This window comes from Ovis canadensis, chromosome 23 (assembly GCF_042477335.2).
Source record: "Ovis canadensis isolate MfBH-ARS-UI-01 breed Bighorn chromosome 23, ARS-UI_OviCan_v2, whole genome shotgun sequence".
Classification (NCBI taxonomy): domain Eukaryota; kingdom Metazoa; phylum Chordata; class Mammalia; order Artiodactyla; family Bovidae; genus Ovis; species Ovis canadensis.
The window spans coordinates 57273806-57291154 of NC_091267.1; the positions used below are offsets into that span (position 1 = coordinate 57273806).

At 43.7% G+C, this 17349-nt stretch overlaps 1 protein-coding gene across 1 annotated transcript; it reads right to left on the bottom strand.

The window, feature by feature from the left end:
* Window positions 1-1185: 1185 nt before the first annotated feature.
* On the bottom strand, window positions 1186-16924 carry MC2R (melanocortin 2 receptor). Its single transcript, XM_069569242.1, has 2 exons — window positions 16872-16924; window positions 1186-2159 (listed from the first exon to the last, which is right to left on the bottom strand). The coding sequence occupies exon 2, from the start codon at window positions 2077-2079 to the stop codon at window positions 1186-1188; it is 894 nt and encodes a 297-aa protein (XP_069425343.1). The 5' UTR covers window positions 2080-2159; window positions 16872-16924.
* Window positions 16925-17349: the final 425 nt, after the last annotated feature.

Sequence of the window (17349 nt, forward strand, 5' to 3'; positions counted from 1 at the left end):
TCTGCCTTAGATTCATCTGGGGAATGAGGTTAAATGTTTTTCACCAGTCTCTGGCTTGAGTCTCAGTAACAGCTCTGTCTTGAAATGTTGTTTTGGTCTTGGTTTCCCTCATAGTCCAAAAACCTGGTGAACACACACATTCTCTACTTAAAATGCATTTTGGGACATGTCGACTTTTTTCGTTTACTTCTATGTTTTGACAGGTATGGCTTCTTATGTGGTGCAGTGCTAAAGAATCTGCCTGCCAATACAGGAGACACAAGAAATGCAGGTTCTATCCCTGGGTTGGGAAGATCCCCTGGAGGAGGAAATAGCAACCCCCTCCAGTATTCTTGCCTGGGAAATCCCACAGACAGAGGAGCCTGGCGGGCTGCAGTCCATGGGGTCTCAAAGAGTTGGAAACGACTGAGTGACTGAGCACACACATGCTGGACAGATTCACAAGGGTTGGGTATACCTTCTTCATTTTCCCACAGTTTTCCTCTGGCCTTTATTTATTCCTACATAGGGACCAAATGGGTTAAATATTTATTTTCTCCTTTGAAATGTATGCTTCTAAAGCATAAAGAGTTTTAACCAGGGAAATACTTTAACGCCACTGGGATGCTGAGTTAGCCAAGAAGACTAATGGAGAAGCTTCCTTTATTATTGGAAACTCAAAGCTGGTTATTTGACTAGAAGATGCATCCTGCCTGCTTGTAGAAAGACTGGAGATGGTGCACAGCAAAGCAGGTGGGCAGAAAGGAGAGCAGGTGGCAGGCAGGGGCTCTGTGTGGCAGTGCAGCCGCAGGAACTTATTGGCACCTTTGGCTTACAAAAACCCTGTAGTCCATACCCTGAGTGCTTGTCCTAGCACTTAGGAGAGGCCACCCCGTGATAGGCTAGCTAGTTATCTATAGAAGGACAAACTGTTCCTTAGCTCAGAGTTCTCACATGTGTTTTGCTGTATGTGCTTTGTACTCTGGCCTTTTCGGTAATTATTTTGCCTCTCTAAGCTATAGAAGTTGTACCCTATAGCAAGGCTGTTCACATGGAATTGAGCCATTACAACAAGAGTTAGTGGAATTATCCTCATGTGCTCTAGGGAAGGGGAGGACAGTTGGAGTCCTAGTGTTGTTGGTCTGTCACGCTACTCTGTCCCCGACAGTATATCCCTGTAGCTCGTAAAATCAGGGACCAATCATTCTACTGGTACCAATTGCAGATAACCATCTTTTTGAATGCCACCCTGAGCTCTGGGCTCCGAAAGGCATATATGAAGGGGTCGATGATGGCATTACACATGATCAACACACCATTCACCTGGAAGAGGGACATGTAGCAGGCACAGTAGGGGTCAGCCGGGCAGAATGTCATCAAGAGGACATGAAGGACAAAGGGTGCCCAGCAGAAAATGAAGACCCCGAGCAGGACAGTCAGTGTGATGGCCCCTCTCATGTTGGCTTTGGGAAGGGAGGAGGTCCTCCTGGCGTGGGAGCGGGCCAGTAGGAACATGTGCACGTAGAGGCACAGGATGAAGGCCAGCATCAGGGGGAACAGCGCTGTGAAGGCGATCACCGTGGGGACGTGATGGGAGAAGGTCACAATGGTGATGCCACTGCCTGTGCAGCCTGCCCAGAGGACCGTCAGGACGACGAGGGCGCGGTGCGGGGTCACGATGCGGTGGTACTGCAGAGCGTGGAAGATTGTGATGTAGCGGTCAGCGGCGATCACAGACAGGCTGCAGATGGAGCCAAGGAGGGAGAGGATGAACAGGGAGTCCACCACGTCATCTGCTGTGCTTTCAAAACTGCCTCGAGGCTCGAGGTAACCCATGTTTCTGAACATGATCAGAACATTTTCCAAAATCTTGTACAGGCTGCCCAGCATATCGGAAATAGCCAAGCTGCAGATGAAAAAGTACATGGGCGACTGAAGACTCTTATTCTTGGCCACAGCCAGAAGGACCATCAGGTTCTCCAAAACTCCGACAATGGATACTGTGAAAAATATCTCTTCTGGCAAAATCACAGCAGGACAGTCCGAGTTATTTCTTGCTGTACTGTTGATGTTTTCATACAGATTGAGAATGTGTCTCATCTTTCCTGTGTGCAGTTAAGACAGAAATGTTACCGGAACTTGACAGGAAACTTGATTAATTTGTAGTTCTTGCTGAAGATCTGAGGTAAGAAAAAGTATATGTAGGAATATTAGTTACAAAATAGATCACAAAATAAAAACAAGCCATGATACCTTTGAGGAAGCTCTGTGGCCTCTGCAAAATACAATGGTGGAATATTTAAATAAAATAATTTATTGTACCCTCATCTTTTAAAAAATCCTTCTTAAATATATATTTTTAAAATTGAAGTATAGTCGATTTAAAATGTTGTGCCAGTTTCAGATGTACAGCAAAATGATTCAGTTATGCATGTGTGTGTATACATGTATTTTTTTCAGATTCTTGAATATGGTTCCCTGTGCTATACAGTAGATCTTTATTGTTTATTTTATGAATAGTAACATATAGCTGTTAATCCCAAACTCCTTTTATCCTTTCCTTTCTTTCCTCTTTGGTCACCATAAGTTTGTTTTCTATGTCTCTGAGCCTGTTTCCATTTTGTAAATAAGTTCACTTGTTTCATTTTTTTTTTTTAGATTCCACATAGAAGTGATATATTTCTTTCTCTTTCTAACTTAGTTCACTTAGTATGACAGTCTCTATGTCCATCCATGTTGCTGCAAATGACATTATTTCATTCTTTTTAATGGCTGCATAATATTCTTTCTGTGTGTGTGTGTGTGTGTGTGTGTGTGTGTGTGTGTGTAACACATCTTTTGTACCCATTCACCTGTCGATGGACACTTAGGTTGCTTCCATGTCTTAGCTGTTGTAGATAGTTCTGCTATGAGGATTAGGGTGCATATTTCTTTTTAAATGAGAGTCTTCATCTTTTCCAGATATATGCCCAGGAGTGGGACTGCTGGATCATATAGCAACTCTATTTTTAGTTTTTTAAGGAACCCCCAATTCCCACCAACAGTGTAGCAAATGATTGTGGCTGTAACAATAGTTACATGGGGTAACTGGCAGATGCTGTTTGCAAAAGAAAAGGGAACATGGGCAACTATAAAATGAGGATTTTTAATACTGATTATTGTCTTTGGCCAGAAAATGTAAAGGTCTAATTTTCATATTTTTGCAGTTCTCTGAGAGAAAGGAGAAGGCTTTTTTATTTGTGAAATTCCTGTTATGTGCCAACCAGTACTATGCCATGTGCAATGCGTGGCATCTCATTTTAATCCTCTTGTCAACAATACAAGGTAGTCCTGTTGCCTCTAATTTGCATCTAAGGAATTGGGGTGGACAGGCCAAGATACTGAGAGTTAGGATTTAAATCAAGGTCTCTTTGGCTCCAAAGATGAATATCTGCTAAATTAAATCATTTATCTTAGTGTTTCTGTAAGTATTCATCTGATAAAGAAATTTTATCGGCTTTAGTAGAAATGAAAATAAAATAAGTTAAAAACCTGTGTATCTGACCAAGTCAGATATAACTGACCAAGTTGTTTTCCCAACTCTCTCTAGAAGACTATATTAAAGAAGTTCAGAGGACAGTGTGGCCCCACAATCCCCTCCTTTAGTTGAGGAGGGCGGCAGATGGCACGAGGCCTTGAGTAAAAGGGCTGCAGGCGTCCTGGAGAGTCAGCAGCCCGCATTGTACTCTCTGTGCTTTGGGGCTGTTGTATGGCTTCTGGGGAGAATGGCTAGGGAGGAGGGTAAGGGCTTATTTTTCTGTTGAGTGAATGAGTAGTTTGTACCATATGGCTTTTCCAGTTGATGGAGTTTTAGAATCCAGTCTTCAGAAAGAGCCAGAGAGGAACTGAGGTCTGTGTTCCCAAATGGCCCCCTCCTCTTGAGATTTTAGCAGTGGCTTTCCAAAAGTCACCTCATTAACATAACAAGAGACAACTTGGTTGTTCTCCCCACTTAGAGAGTTCCAGAGATCTTGTGAACTCTGTGCCAGACAAGAGGAGGCAGACCGCATATGTGTCTTCTTATAAATCACAATGCCACAGTGCCACAGGGCTCCTGCCTGCATCCCAGCTCAGTGAAGCCCTCTCTCCCTGTTTTCACTAGATGCATGTAACATTTTGATTTCATTTTTGAATAGGTATTACTGTCATATATATTTATATATGTGTATTTGTGTGTATGTGTAGATACATGGAAATAGTAAAGAGTCTCCCTCCCATCCCTTCATCTTGTGTGCCCCATTACTACTCCTCAAAGTAGTAGCCAGTCTTCTTCTGGAGTTTCTTTATGCCCAAAAAACACTAGGAGTGTGTACGTCTTCTCCCAGTTGTTAGTTAGGGTGAAAGGGAGAGACAGCAAGAGCAGCAAGGCAGTCTTCAGGCTGTGAGGCAGGTCTGACTCCTGGGGCAAAGAAGAGGAAGCAAGGGGCACTGGGTAGGCAAAGTCTCTCACCACAGCACAGCTCTGGAAAGTTTTGAGCTGGTCAGTGGAGAGTCCTTGAGTCAGCGGCCAATGAGAGGGGTCCTAGCTCCTGCAGAAGTAGACTGAGCCCAGTCATGGACTGGGGGCAGCTGGGAGGAAAGATGCTGGGGACCCAGACTCGGAGCACTGGGTTGCAGGGAGAAAGCCAATTCTGGCTCCATGTTGGAAACTCTTTCTTTGACTTGCTTTTCATTGCTTTTATTACAATCATACTCAGGCCTGGAGGACCCTGCCCCTCTGCTGGACTGTAAACTAAAGTGCCTTTGTTCATTTTGTGGAGAGATAGTTTGTCCCTGCCCACCTGTGAAAAGAAGAGATTAACACATCCTTTCCAAAGACTGGCTATTCCCTTGGAGATGTTTTGCCAGACTGAAGACCCTTTCACTTTACTTCCCCATGGCATCTCCTTCTCTATTCTGCCTTTTGACTTTAGTTCCTCACTGCTTCTGATGTATAAAAAAACCTGACATCCAGACCACAGTAAGATGCTTATTTTGAGGTACTAGCCTGCCACCTTCTCAGTCTGCCAGCTCCCCGATTAAATCTCTCCCTTACCTCAACCCCTCGTCTCTCAAATGCATTGGTCTATGGTGTGGCAAGCAGAGTGAGCTTGATCTCAGTAACACTGGGCACCAGTCAGCCCATTTCTGGCCAGCAGGATACCCCCTGCCCTGTGTGTTCAGTGGTCGGTGTATTATACCTAGTGTTTTGTACCTTATTTCATCTTGGACACTTTGCACAAAGTAGATGGATCACTTTCTCATTCTTTCTGCTCCTCATTTTTCCATTTTTAAAAAAGCTACTACAAGGTATTCCATTGGGTGGATATGTCCTGAGTTATTTCATCTGTGTATTGATAGTCACGTGGGTTGTTTCAAACATTTTGCTGTGTAAAGAATGCTGTAATGAATAATCATGTAAGATTTCATGTGCCTAATGAGGTGGTTAAGTTCACAGAAAAGGAAATGTTGAGTGAAAGTGTATATGCATGTGAAAGTGTATATGCATCAGTATATGCAAAGATAATGTCAAACTGCCTTCCTGGAGGGTTGTACCAGTTTACATCCTCACCAGCGGTGTGCTGCCCCACGTAGCCTCCTTAATGAAGGAGGCTTATCGCCAATGGAACAGCTGGTAGGTTTTGGCCTACATACTTACACATGTGCTATTGCCTCCCTCTGTGTGACTCTGATCTCAGCTTGGCCAGGCTCCCTACCGTTCCTGTGCTCTCAGGACGCTTGGGCCTTCTGGTTTTAGCTTCCTACTTATGTCCTGGTGCCCGCAAACACACCAGACCTCCCTTCCCTTGATAATGTGGCTGAGAGAGACACCCACCATTTCCTCCTTGGGTACAGTTCAGTTCAGTCGCTCAGTCCTGTCTGACTCATTGTGACCCTATGGACTGCAACACGCCAGGCCTCCCTGTCCATCACCAGCTCCCAGAGCTTGCTCAAACTCATGTCCATTGAGTTGGTGATGACACCCAACCATCTCATCCTCTGTCGTCCCCTTCTCCTCCTGCCTTCAATTTTTCCCAGCATCAGGGTCTTTTCCAGTGAGTCAGTTCTTCACATCAGGTGGCCAGAGTATTGGAGTTTCAGCTTCAACATCAGTCCTTCCAATGAATACCCAGGACTGATCTCCTTTAGGATGGACTGGTTGGATCTCCTTGCAGTCCAAGGGACTCTCAAGAGTCTTCTCCAACACCACAGTTCAAAACAGTCCATTCTTCTTGGGTACAAATTGTCCTAATTTGTATTTCTATTTCTTGGTCTTAAATTCAATAAGAAGAAAAAGAGTAGAAAAACTGAGTAGTAAGACAAGCTAAAGATGACCCAGTAAAAAAAGAAGAGATGAAAAATTGGAAACAACAGCAAAATCTTAAAAACCAACATGTAGGCTAGGATTTACATAAATTACAAGTAGCCAAAATGAGGGTGTGGTGTGGGAATGGGGCAGGGCGGAGGAGGCAGGTTGGTCTGGGAGCTTCCGTCTCCCCAGGGGAAGGCTCAGCAACATTCCCTTTGGCCTGCACCCAGCTCCGCTGAGCACTGGCAGCTCCTGGCAGAAGTCCATGTGGCAGTCAGGAGGAGTATGTGTAACCAATCAGCTATCTTGCCATGGCAGTTCCCCAGTCCCCTTGAGGAGCTGAGTGCCTGCCTGTTCATACCTTCAGTCTCAGAAGTTTGACTTGAATAGGGCAGAGCACTTTGAAGGACTTCTTATAAAATTGAACAAGTGAACAAATTGAAAAGATCTGCTTCTTGTGAGGGACTTTGTAAGTGATGGAACTGTGCAGTCTGTGTGGCTGGGATTCCTCTTCCCGGTGTCTCCCCCTGTATACCCACGTCCACCACAGGCCCTGAGCTGGTGCTTTTAAGACACAAGGACTGTTAATTGCTGTGGACTGGTTTGTGAAGGCTTTGCCTGCTTTCTTATTTGCAACCTTCTGGAATTAATGTATTTGTATGATTGACAGATGGCTTGAAGGATGCATGTTGGGCTGTGGTGTGTGGGGTGGTGAGGAGTCTGAAGAGTGCTGAGATTGATACTAAAATCAGAGAAGATTTCTCTCCCACTGTGCCATTGCTTCTTGTAGAATCACCTGAAGCACAGAGAACTTTCGATTTGAAATTGCTGGCTCTAGAGCAACAGACAGGTTCCACTTTGGGAAAGGAGTACATCAAGGCTGTATATTGTCACCTTGCTTATTTAACTTTTTGCAGAGTACATCATGCGAAATACTGGGTTGGATGTAGCACAAGCTGGGAATAAGATTGCAGGGAGATATAGCAATAGCCTGAGATATGCAGATGACACTACTCTTATGGCAGAAAGTGGAGATTAACCAAAGACCCTGTTGATGAAAGTGAAAGAGGAGAGTGAAAAAGCTGGCTTAAAATTCAACACTCAAAAAATGAAGATCATGGCATCTGGTCTCACCACTTCATGGCAAATATATGAGGAAACAATGGAAATTGTGAGACGTTATTTTCTTGGCTCCAAAATCACTGCAGATGGTGACTGCAGCTATGAAATTAAAAGGCAAGTGGCCTGCTCCTTGGAAGAAAAGCTATGACCAACCTAGTGAAGTGAAAGTGAAGTCGCTCAGTCGTGCCTGACTCTTTGCAACCCCATGGATAGTTGCCTGCACCAAGCTCTTCCATCCATGGGATTTTCAAGGCAAGAAGTACTGGAGTGGGTTGCCATTTCCTTCTCCAGGGAATCTTCCCAACCCAGGGATCGAACCCAGGTCTCTCACATTGTAGACAGATGCTTTACCGTCTGAGCGACATTATTTTGCCAACAAAGGTCTGTCTAGTCAAAGCTATGGTTTTTCCAGTAGTCACGTATGGATGTGAGAATTGGACCATAAAGAAAGCTGAGTGCCAAAGAATTGATACTTTTGAACTGTGGTGTTGAAGAAGACTGTTGAGAATCCCTTGGACTGCAAGGAGATCCAACCAGTCAATCCTAAAAGGAAATCAGTCCTGAATAATCAATGGAAGGACTGATGCTGAAGCTGAAGCTCTAATACTTTGGCCACCTGTTGTGAAGAGCTGACTCATTAGAAAAGACCCTGATGCTGGGAAAGATTGAAGGCAGGAGGAGAAGGGGATGACAGAGGATGAGATGGTTGGATGGCATCACTGACACAATGGACATGAGATTGAGCAAGCTCTGGGAGTTGGTGATGGAAAGGGAAGCCTGGTGTGCTGCAGTCCATGGGGTTGTAAAAAGTCGGACATGAACTGAACTGAACTGAACTCTGGAGCCTGATCAATATTTACAGGGAGCAGCAGAACTGAGTTGCTGAGGCAGAAGGGCCTTGGAGACACCTAAGCTTGTTAGGTGTGCTGCCGAGAATGTTTTCACTGAGGTTTTTTTTTTGTTTTCCCCATCAATTGGTAAAAATGGTCTTTGTATTATTTATCATAGCTTTTGCTTCCTCTTTCCCCTTTGAGGTAGCAATATCACCTAGTCTCAACTGTCACTTGGCTGTCCTTACCATTTTTATTTACCTTGGAGTTTGATAATAAACATGCTGTCTCACTGGCCACGGAAAACTCAATTAAATTACTAACAAAGTAGGATATTTTGAGTTTTATATGCACAACTAAATGAGTATTGATTTTTTTCTCAAATTATATAATACAATGCAAATAAAGATTTAAAGACACAGTCACTGAAGTGGAAAGGCTGAGCCTGTAAGATATTTAAGTCTGCTGCCTTGTTTAACTATATTCCACAGAAGTGGTACACTTTTCTGGTGAGAGAGCTGGATATTCATAAGAGTACAGTTGAGGATGCTCACTTAGAAGGATTGCCTAGAAAGTGTTAAATCTGATTGTGACCAGGTGCTTGACCTCTGGAGGAGTTCAGGGTTTCAGTGATGATATATCTTTGTGTTTTTGCTCATCTATCTTTCTCTTTAAAACAATTTCTAATGTTCTTTGAAAATTTCTAATATTCTTGGAAGGGAAATCTGAGAAATAGTGGTGTGTGCGTGTGTGGGTGGGTGGCGGGGGGGGAGAAATGATATATTAAGATCAGACTAAGGTTTGATTTTAATTAGAGACAAGTGACCTCCTTGGTTCTACTGTAGAGTCCTATATCTGGTTTATCCTAAAAATATAAACATTTTGTGAAAGTTAATTTTGTTTTAGTCTAAGAGAAATAATCATCAAAGTCAAGAAAAAGCATCAAAGATATAGATGTCCTTAAACCTTATTCTGTTCAGTTCCAACACATGCACAGGGGAACAAGACGACTTAGTTCAGAGTTCTTGCATTAGGTTTGGGTCATACATGACATTATGTGCAAATACCCCAACCCAGAGCCATCACGCAGTGTGGGCTCCATCAAGGAGTTCTCATTGTCTACAAGATAAAATCCCATTACTACGTCACTTGACATTTCAGGCTATCTATACTCTGTTCCAGGCTAATGTTTTCTTGCCATATTCCCCAGTGTTCTATGTAGAATCCGCATTCCAGCCAGCCCAGGTTTCTTATTGTCTCCAGGAAGTTTAGCACATTTTGCCTTCTACATTTTTACTACTGTTTTCCTGCTAGAATTCCCCAATCTCTACTCTGTCTAAATCCTGCTTTTGTTTTAGCCCCAAGTCAAGACCAAACATCTTGAGTGTCTCCATGCCCTTGACCCATATGACCGCTGTGCTTTCGTGTCCTGAAGCGTGTTTTGTTCTTGCATTTGGCGTGTGGTACCCTCTGCCCGTGTGAAAGGTCAGCTTCCGGTGTTTGTGTTGTCTCTTGAGCAGCAGGTAACCCCTTGGGGGGCTGGCAGATTCTCCCTCCTCCTCTCTGATCCACTCTAGTGACTCACTGAGATGTCCAGGAACTATTTTTGATGTGTTAGAATGTGAATAATCGAATAATCAACAGTTTGTATTTCTAGAAAGATATGTTTGGGAGAGATATATAAAATGTGTAAGGAACAAGAGTAAGTGGTTTTATTTTTTCATTGGCAGATAAAATTTCAGTTAGAATTTGTGGGAAAATGAGCACTTCTGCTAAAGATTAATTTCTTGGTGTCTTTTTATTTGAAGTAGTGCCTGTAAAATGAGCAGCCTTGCTCTCCACTTAGAAAGGGCAAGGAATCCGCTTCCCTGGAGTCCAGGAACATGACTTTATCTGCAGGAGCATGTGAAGGGCCAGAGTTCTCCTGGGCAGTAAAAGCAGGAAATAATGAGACCTTTAGTGCAGGACAGAAAGGAAGAGGCTTTTTCTTAGAAGGCGAAATTGAGTAGCCTTTGTCAGTAGAAAGGAGTTGAAATCAGACCTCTTATTTGAATGTCAGGAAGGAAGAATTGCCTAACCTTTGAGAATATCTGCTCTTGGTAAGGGAAAGAGACTGTGGACAGTCCTCTTGGAAGAGAGGAGTGAACATCAAATCCAGTTTTGTCCCAGAACTCCAAGGTGGCTAGTACCCTGGGGTGGCTGTGATGGGGTTAAAAGTGCTGAGGACCACAGGTCATGGTCTGGCAGTCCCTTGAGGCAGACTCTGCCCTGGTTGTGTCAGGAGCTATGCCCATCTGGGCCAGCTTCCCTGTGAACAGTGGAGCAGTTCCCAATGTCGGCACCAGGTGGCAGTGAGGAGTCCAGACAGCACTAGATGGACGCATGCCAGACTCCTGGCTCAGTTCTGGAGTCCGTAAACCCTGGGATTACAGAACATCCAGGGTAGGAGACAGCCCAGAGGAAGACACTGGCCTTTTCCCCCTACATAGCAGGTTTATGCTTGAACATATAATCCGAATATTGAGACGTGACTGTTTCTACCATTACTTGTTGCGCAACCCATACTGGTTATATGAAGTTCATTTTAAGACATGGCTTCTATGAGATATTCAGGATAAAAAGCACTGATCATTCTAATGAGTAAAACTTAGGAAATACACCCTGATCAAAAAGTGTAAGCCCCTCCCCCCAAAACAAACACACAAAAATAGAAAGAAAAAGACAAAAAAAAGTGTAAGCCCATTGTTATCATTGTAATTTCAGATCCTGTGGTTTCCATTTGGTGCAAATCAAAAGGTGAGTTGAGAAAGGCTTTTCCTGGAAGCAGGTCAGTCCTTTTTCACTTGAGTACTTGGTATTCCTTTTCATACAGTAGAAGATACTGATATTGGGTTGGGGTGAAAGTTGGAGGGGGAAAAGAAATGGTTAAAGCAAACAGTTTTCTATTAACATTGGAACCTAACTGACTAATGACACTTGAGACAAGTGAAAAGATGAAAAAAATAGAAATGAAGGTGTTTGGGGAGGGAGGTGGGAGGGGGGTTCAGGATGGGGGACATATGTAAACCCGTGGCTGATTCATGTCAATGTATGGCAAAAACCACTACAGCATTTTAAAGTAATTAGCCTCCAATTAAAATAAATAAATTAATAAAAAAAAGAAATGAAGGTGTTGTGAAAGATCATAATCACAGCTGGTTTATTTGTTTCAATAAATATAAATTGTTCAAAATCTAGGTACTGACCCTTAATTAGAAAGTGTGTTATCACTAAAAAATCTAAGGATCCTAGTCGCACACCCTAACCCAATAGAAGGTGACTGATAGAGTTCCACTATGCTACTCTGCCTTTAGGATCTGCCAACCTGACCAATCTGACTCAGTGGCTCTGAACATATTGTCAATGATAGGTACAAAGATGTACATACAATGATGCTCACAGTATATACAAATTTTTCAGTGGAAAACTGAAAAACCATGTAAATACCTGGTGACCTTATAAGTAATTATAAACCAATTATAACCATATAAATAATGGGTTAAATAAATTCTGCAGGCCCATAAAGTAGACCCCTCTTCTATGGTTAAAATCATGGTTCAGTGGTGCAGAGTATATATATATATATATATATATATATATATATATACACACACACACACATACACACACACACACACACACACACACACACACACAGATGCAAAAGCATCGAAAAATCCCTGGAAAATGTTTCAGATTTTATTTGGGTGATGGAGCTTGGACATTCTTAAAAAAAATAGCCTTTTATTTTAGAACAATTTTATATTCATGGAAAAGTTACAAAGATAGTATAGAGAGTTCCCATACACAGCACACTCATTTTCCCATGTGAGGCCCCACATCAGACTTCCCAACCTGGAGATCCAGCAAAGGGACTGGGAATCCCCAGGGAATCTGACTCTGAAGGCCAGTGGGATTTGATTATGGAATGTCCACAGGATTGGGGGAAACAGAGACTCTTGGAGGACAGACACAAAACTTTGTGTGCACCACAACCAAGGGGAAGGAGCTGTGAGCTCAGTGGACCCTGAGCCAGGCTGCCTGTGAGTGTATGAGGATCTTCTGTGGAATGTGTGCCCACGGTGGCCTGCTGTGAGGACAGGGGCACTGGCAACAGCAGTCCTGGGAGGCGTGTGTTGGCAGAAGTCCTCCTGGAGGTCACCAGTAGCCCTACCGTAGAGCTCTTAGACTCCAGGACTGGGTTGCCACAGGCCAAACAACTAACAGGGCAGCAGCCCAGCCCCACCCATCAGCAGACAATTGGATTAAACATTTACCCACCAGAGCAAGACCCAGTTTCCTCCACAGCCAGTCCCTCCCATTAGGGAGCTTGCGCAAGCCTCTTATCCGCCTCCTTCAGAGGGCAGACCGAAGAAGCAAGAACTACCATCCCACAGCCTCCAGAGCCAAAAATCACAATCACAGAAAAACTAACCAAAATGATCACATGGATCACAGCCTTGTATAACTCAGTGAAGCTATGAGCCATGCCACACAGGGCCACCCAAGATGGGCTGGTCATCCATGGATACATGGATATTTATTTTATATTTTAGGTTATAATCTAGTATTATTTTACTTATATTGTTGCTTATATCATCCCAACTTCTTGCAGTTGGCACATGTCCTTTGAACATGCCCTCACCACCGTGATCTTTTGAACAATTATTTATCTTTTGCACTGCACAGTGTTCCTAGCTCACTTTTGTTATTTTGTGCCATCGTCATGAAATCAGCCATTGTTCTGAGAGGATCACTGACTCCTTTTATTGGAGAATGGTGTTAAAAACCAAGATCTGAGGGGTAAAGTGTGTGTTGTTTCTGGCATGCTGCTGCTCCTAAGCCCTTTGCACTAACAGAGCAAGCAGACGTGTGTGTGTACACTACCTATATGTGCACACAGCTCTGCAAATACCTCTCTCTCTATCCATATCTATATGAAGATAAGCATGAGCTCACCCTGAAGTTTCCAGCTCCAATCTGTGGTCATGTGGCTCCATCTGGCCTCCTCTCCTTACTTATATGTAACCTCCTGTTCCAACAGGGAAGAACCAGCTCCTGCCATGTGCAGGGCATCTTTTAATTGTTGGGTCCAGGTACACACTTGCAGGTGTACCACAGAAACACTTGCAGTGGTTTTCAGGATCAATAGCCCACATCCCTGTGGTGAACTGTGTCATCTAGAGAGCAGATAGTCTGTATTTTACCGTTGTCGCTCATTTTCCAGGTCACTTACATGAGCACCTTCCCCTCACCCTATGCATTGAGATTTTTTCATGTATTTATGATGGTACAATCAGATTCTTTGCTTACACTGCATCCTGAGACTGTCTAACCTCCAAAATGATTTAAAAATTTTTTTGAAAACATAAGATTCACAATTTATGCCATAAATTTCTATAGGTTTTGACAAATGCATGGTGTCATATATTCACTATCATAGTATCTTACAGAATAGTTTCACTATTCTGTGGTACAAAAATCCTCTTGTACTACATCTATTCACAGCCCTCAGTTCCTCTCCAAACTACTGGTAACATCTTATCTATTTCCTGTCTTGTTTTCCTTTTCCTAGAACATCATATAATCAGAATCATACAGCAGCTGGCCTTTTCAGACTGGCTATGCCACTTAGTAATATGCATTTAAGTTTCACCCCTGTCTTTTTTAGGCTTGATAGCTGAAAGATAGTTCAAGGACTTCTTGGTTGTTTCCAGATTTTGGCAATTATAAATGAAGCTGCTATAAATATCCACATGCAGGTATTTGGGATGAACGTGAGTTTTCAACTCATTTGGGTAAATACCAAGGAGCCCAATTGTTGGATCATATGGAAAGAGTCTGTTTAGTTTTGTATCAAACCACCACAGTGTCTTCCAAAGTGGCTGTACCATTTTGCATTCCCACCAGTGAGGAATGAGATGCTCCACAGCTTCACCACCTTTGGTGGTGTCAGCATTTTGGATTTCAGCCATTTTAATAAGTGTGTGACCTCATTGTCATTTTAGTTTTCATTTCTCTAATGATAAATGGTGATGAGTATTCTTTTCTATGTTTGTTTACCATATGTAGATCTCCATTGGTGAGACATCTGTTCTTACCTTTTGTTCATTTTAAAATTCTTTGATTTCTCACTGCTGAGGAAAAATAGTCATTTCCAATATGTGTTTTGCAAGTATTTCTCCCAGCACTGCCTGTTGGAAGATCTATCCTTTTCCCTTGAATTGCCCCCACACTTTTGTTGGAATAAGTTGGTTACATTTGTGTGGGTCTGTTTGTGCGCTCTCTATTTGCTTCAACTGATCTTTGTCTATTCTTTTGTCTTGATTTCTGTCGCCTTACAGCTTTACCTAAAGCTGCAAGGGATTTGTTGTCTACTGTGTGGAGCTCAAAACATGTGATTAGCATTTTGAATTAATATTCTAACATATAAAAGAGCAAACTCCCCAGTACATCAGCACTTCCTTTAAATTTGTACTTTAAAAGCAGCTTGATTTCGCCCAGCTTCTCTTACAATTGTCTCTACGGTAAAGGTCAGAGAGAATGCAGGGTGAGAGAGGTTCTCCTTCAGTGCTTCAGTTAAGTATGAGGGCAAGTTCTACTCCTGTTCCCTGCTCCAGGACCCGTTTCATAGATAAGAAAACTGAAGTTCAGAGACGACCTTGCTCAAGGTCTTTGAGCCACTAGATCTTGCTCCAGGGCTCCAGCATTGCTGGCACATTGGCAAGTGCATGTGGAGCCACGAGTGTAAACTGTCTTCTGAATTTTAGTATCATTTTAACATCAGCCACACTTCTTGAGGTGACACGCACTCCCTTTACACACCTTATCTCTCAGCTCCCAGGGCCCCAAGGGCCACCTGGCCCCACCCGCCAGAGCCTCCTGGAAACCCTGTCCCTGAGCGGCCTTACCTGTGCTCCCACCACCTGTCCTCACTTCCTGGCCTCAGACGCCACCCCCAGCACAGACCTGCCCATGTTTGTACAATGTGGCCTTTAAGTGTTTAGGTGGGAAACATGCCTGGAAAACTAGCAAGATGAAGGTAGATTGGCCTTTTTCTTTACACTGAGCTGCCTGGGATTGCCCAGAGTGGTGAGAGGGCGATGGTGCTGAAAGGGGACACCCCTAACCCTCACACCAATCCCCAAAACCCAGGACACTGAAAAAATCAGGGTGCTCCAAGAGTGTCCTGCCCCCTCTGCTGGGGGCCCCTTTCTCTATGTTCCCACAGAGAACAGCCCCAAGGGGGCTCTTCTTGAGGACCGAGTGTGACCTGCTGTCCCAGCCACAGTGGGCTAGTGGCCGCAGGCTGGCTCCTCGGTGTGAGCGGCCGTTTCCGGTCAGTGTGTGAACTGGTGAGGCTCCTGACCAGCCCTCTGCCCGTCCTGATCCTGCTCACAGCCCAGCTCTCAGTGTTACCTCGCATCACTCTTTCGGTTTCCCCCCCCCCCCCCTTGGCTTTGCATGTGTGCGTATGTGTGTACAGGAATATGTGTGTGTATACATGTGTGTGCATGTACGTGTGTGCATAAGTGTGTGTGTTTAGGAGGAGGATGAATAGTGGATTATCTCAAGGCAGTTTATGGAAATAAAAATAGGACAACTCGCTGTTTTTATAAAAAGCCTGGGCCGCCCTTTCTGGAGAATGCTTTTCCCCCGTGACAGAACCAACTGAGCAAAGAGTCTCAAGTCTGCAGTGGGTGCATGGCTCTCCAAGTGATTAGGGCTTTGGAGGAGAATGGGATCAGGAATGTGCTTTTACTCTCGTTTATCCTGCTGCTGCTGCTGCTGAGTCTCTTCAGTTGTGTCTGACTCTGTGCTACCCCACAGATGGCAGCCCGCTAGGCTCCCCCATCCCTGGGATTCTCCAGGCAAGAATACCGGAGTGGGTTGCCATTTCCTTCTCCAGTGCATGAAAGTGAAAAGGGAAAGTGAAGTCGCGCAGTCGTGCCCGACTCTTAGCGACACCATGGACTGCAGCCTACCAGGCTCCTCCGTCCATGGGATTTTCCAGGCAAGAGAACTGGAGTGGGGAGCTATTGCCTTCTCCCTTGTTTCTCCTACACCCTATATTTTTGCCAAGGAAGGCAGAGGACCATTGAACTAACAGATAAGAAAGTCAGGGTGTTAATTGCCCCAGATCACAAAAATTCCACATGTGAATGTCGATGGCAGAGATGCTTAGGCACTAGTGCCAGAGTGAAAACAGAAAGTTAATCAGGTAAAAGGGTGACTCTCCAGGGGTAAAAGAAGCATGACTTTTCCCACTCATAACCCCATTAGGAAAACCTGCCTATTGTCCTTGACCAGAGCTAGATGATGATTTAAAACTATGACTTTAGAATAAATTCATCAGGAGGGAAATTGGGTTTAGTTTGATACACACATAGAAGATTTTGTTACAGTTTAATTAGAAAATAATGTACTCCATGTGAGGATGAAAGACCATAATTTGAAAGATGAACTGCTAGGAATTCTGAATATAATCTTTTCTCAAGGTTTTTCCCTAACTGCTCTATTTATGAGTCCAAAGCACTCAAAAACCTGAGAAATTAGTAAAAAAATGTACTTACCTTCTGCTCTGAAGCAGGAACTTTCTGGCCGAGATGACTGAGACTAAATGAGATTTGAAAGAAAAGCAAGAGCAGGGCCTTGGGCTGGGAGGTGCGGAACAAATGTATCACTGGAGGGACAGTTGTTTGTTATCATAACCTTGGATAAATGTCATTCGAAAGGCACTGCATACTTCTGGTAATGTGAAGTTGGGAAAAATGGAAAGAAACGGTTAGATTAAGACACAGTTTCCATGGGCTCAGCTGGATAAGGGTGCTTCCAATGTTCACGACAAGGTTTATGGCAGACGGCAGCACTGTGACCTTGCTCATTTTTAACATCGTTTTGGGTTAGTTTTCAACCAAGGAATTCAGTAAGGTTGGATTTTGTGGAAATGGTTTTGGAAGAATTTGTTTTAAAATTTTCATTGAACTATTCAAGACATCTTGCACTTACCTCGTTAATCTCATTAAGAAGAGGGGAAGTAACCCATCATCC

Coding starts and splice junctions, on each gene's coding strand:
- MC2R (XM_069569242.1), bottom strand. CDS start 2,079: ATGAGACACATTCTCAATCTGTATGAAAACATCAACAGTACAGCAAGA.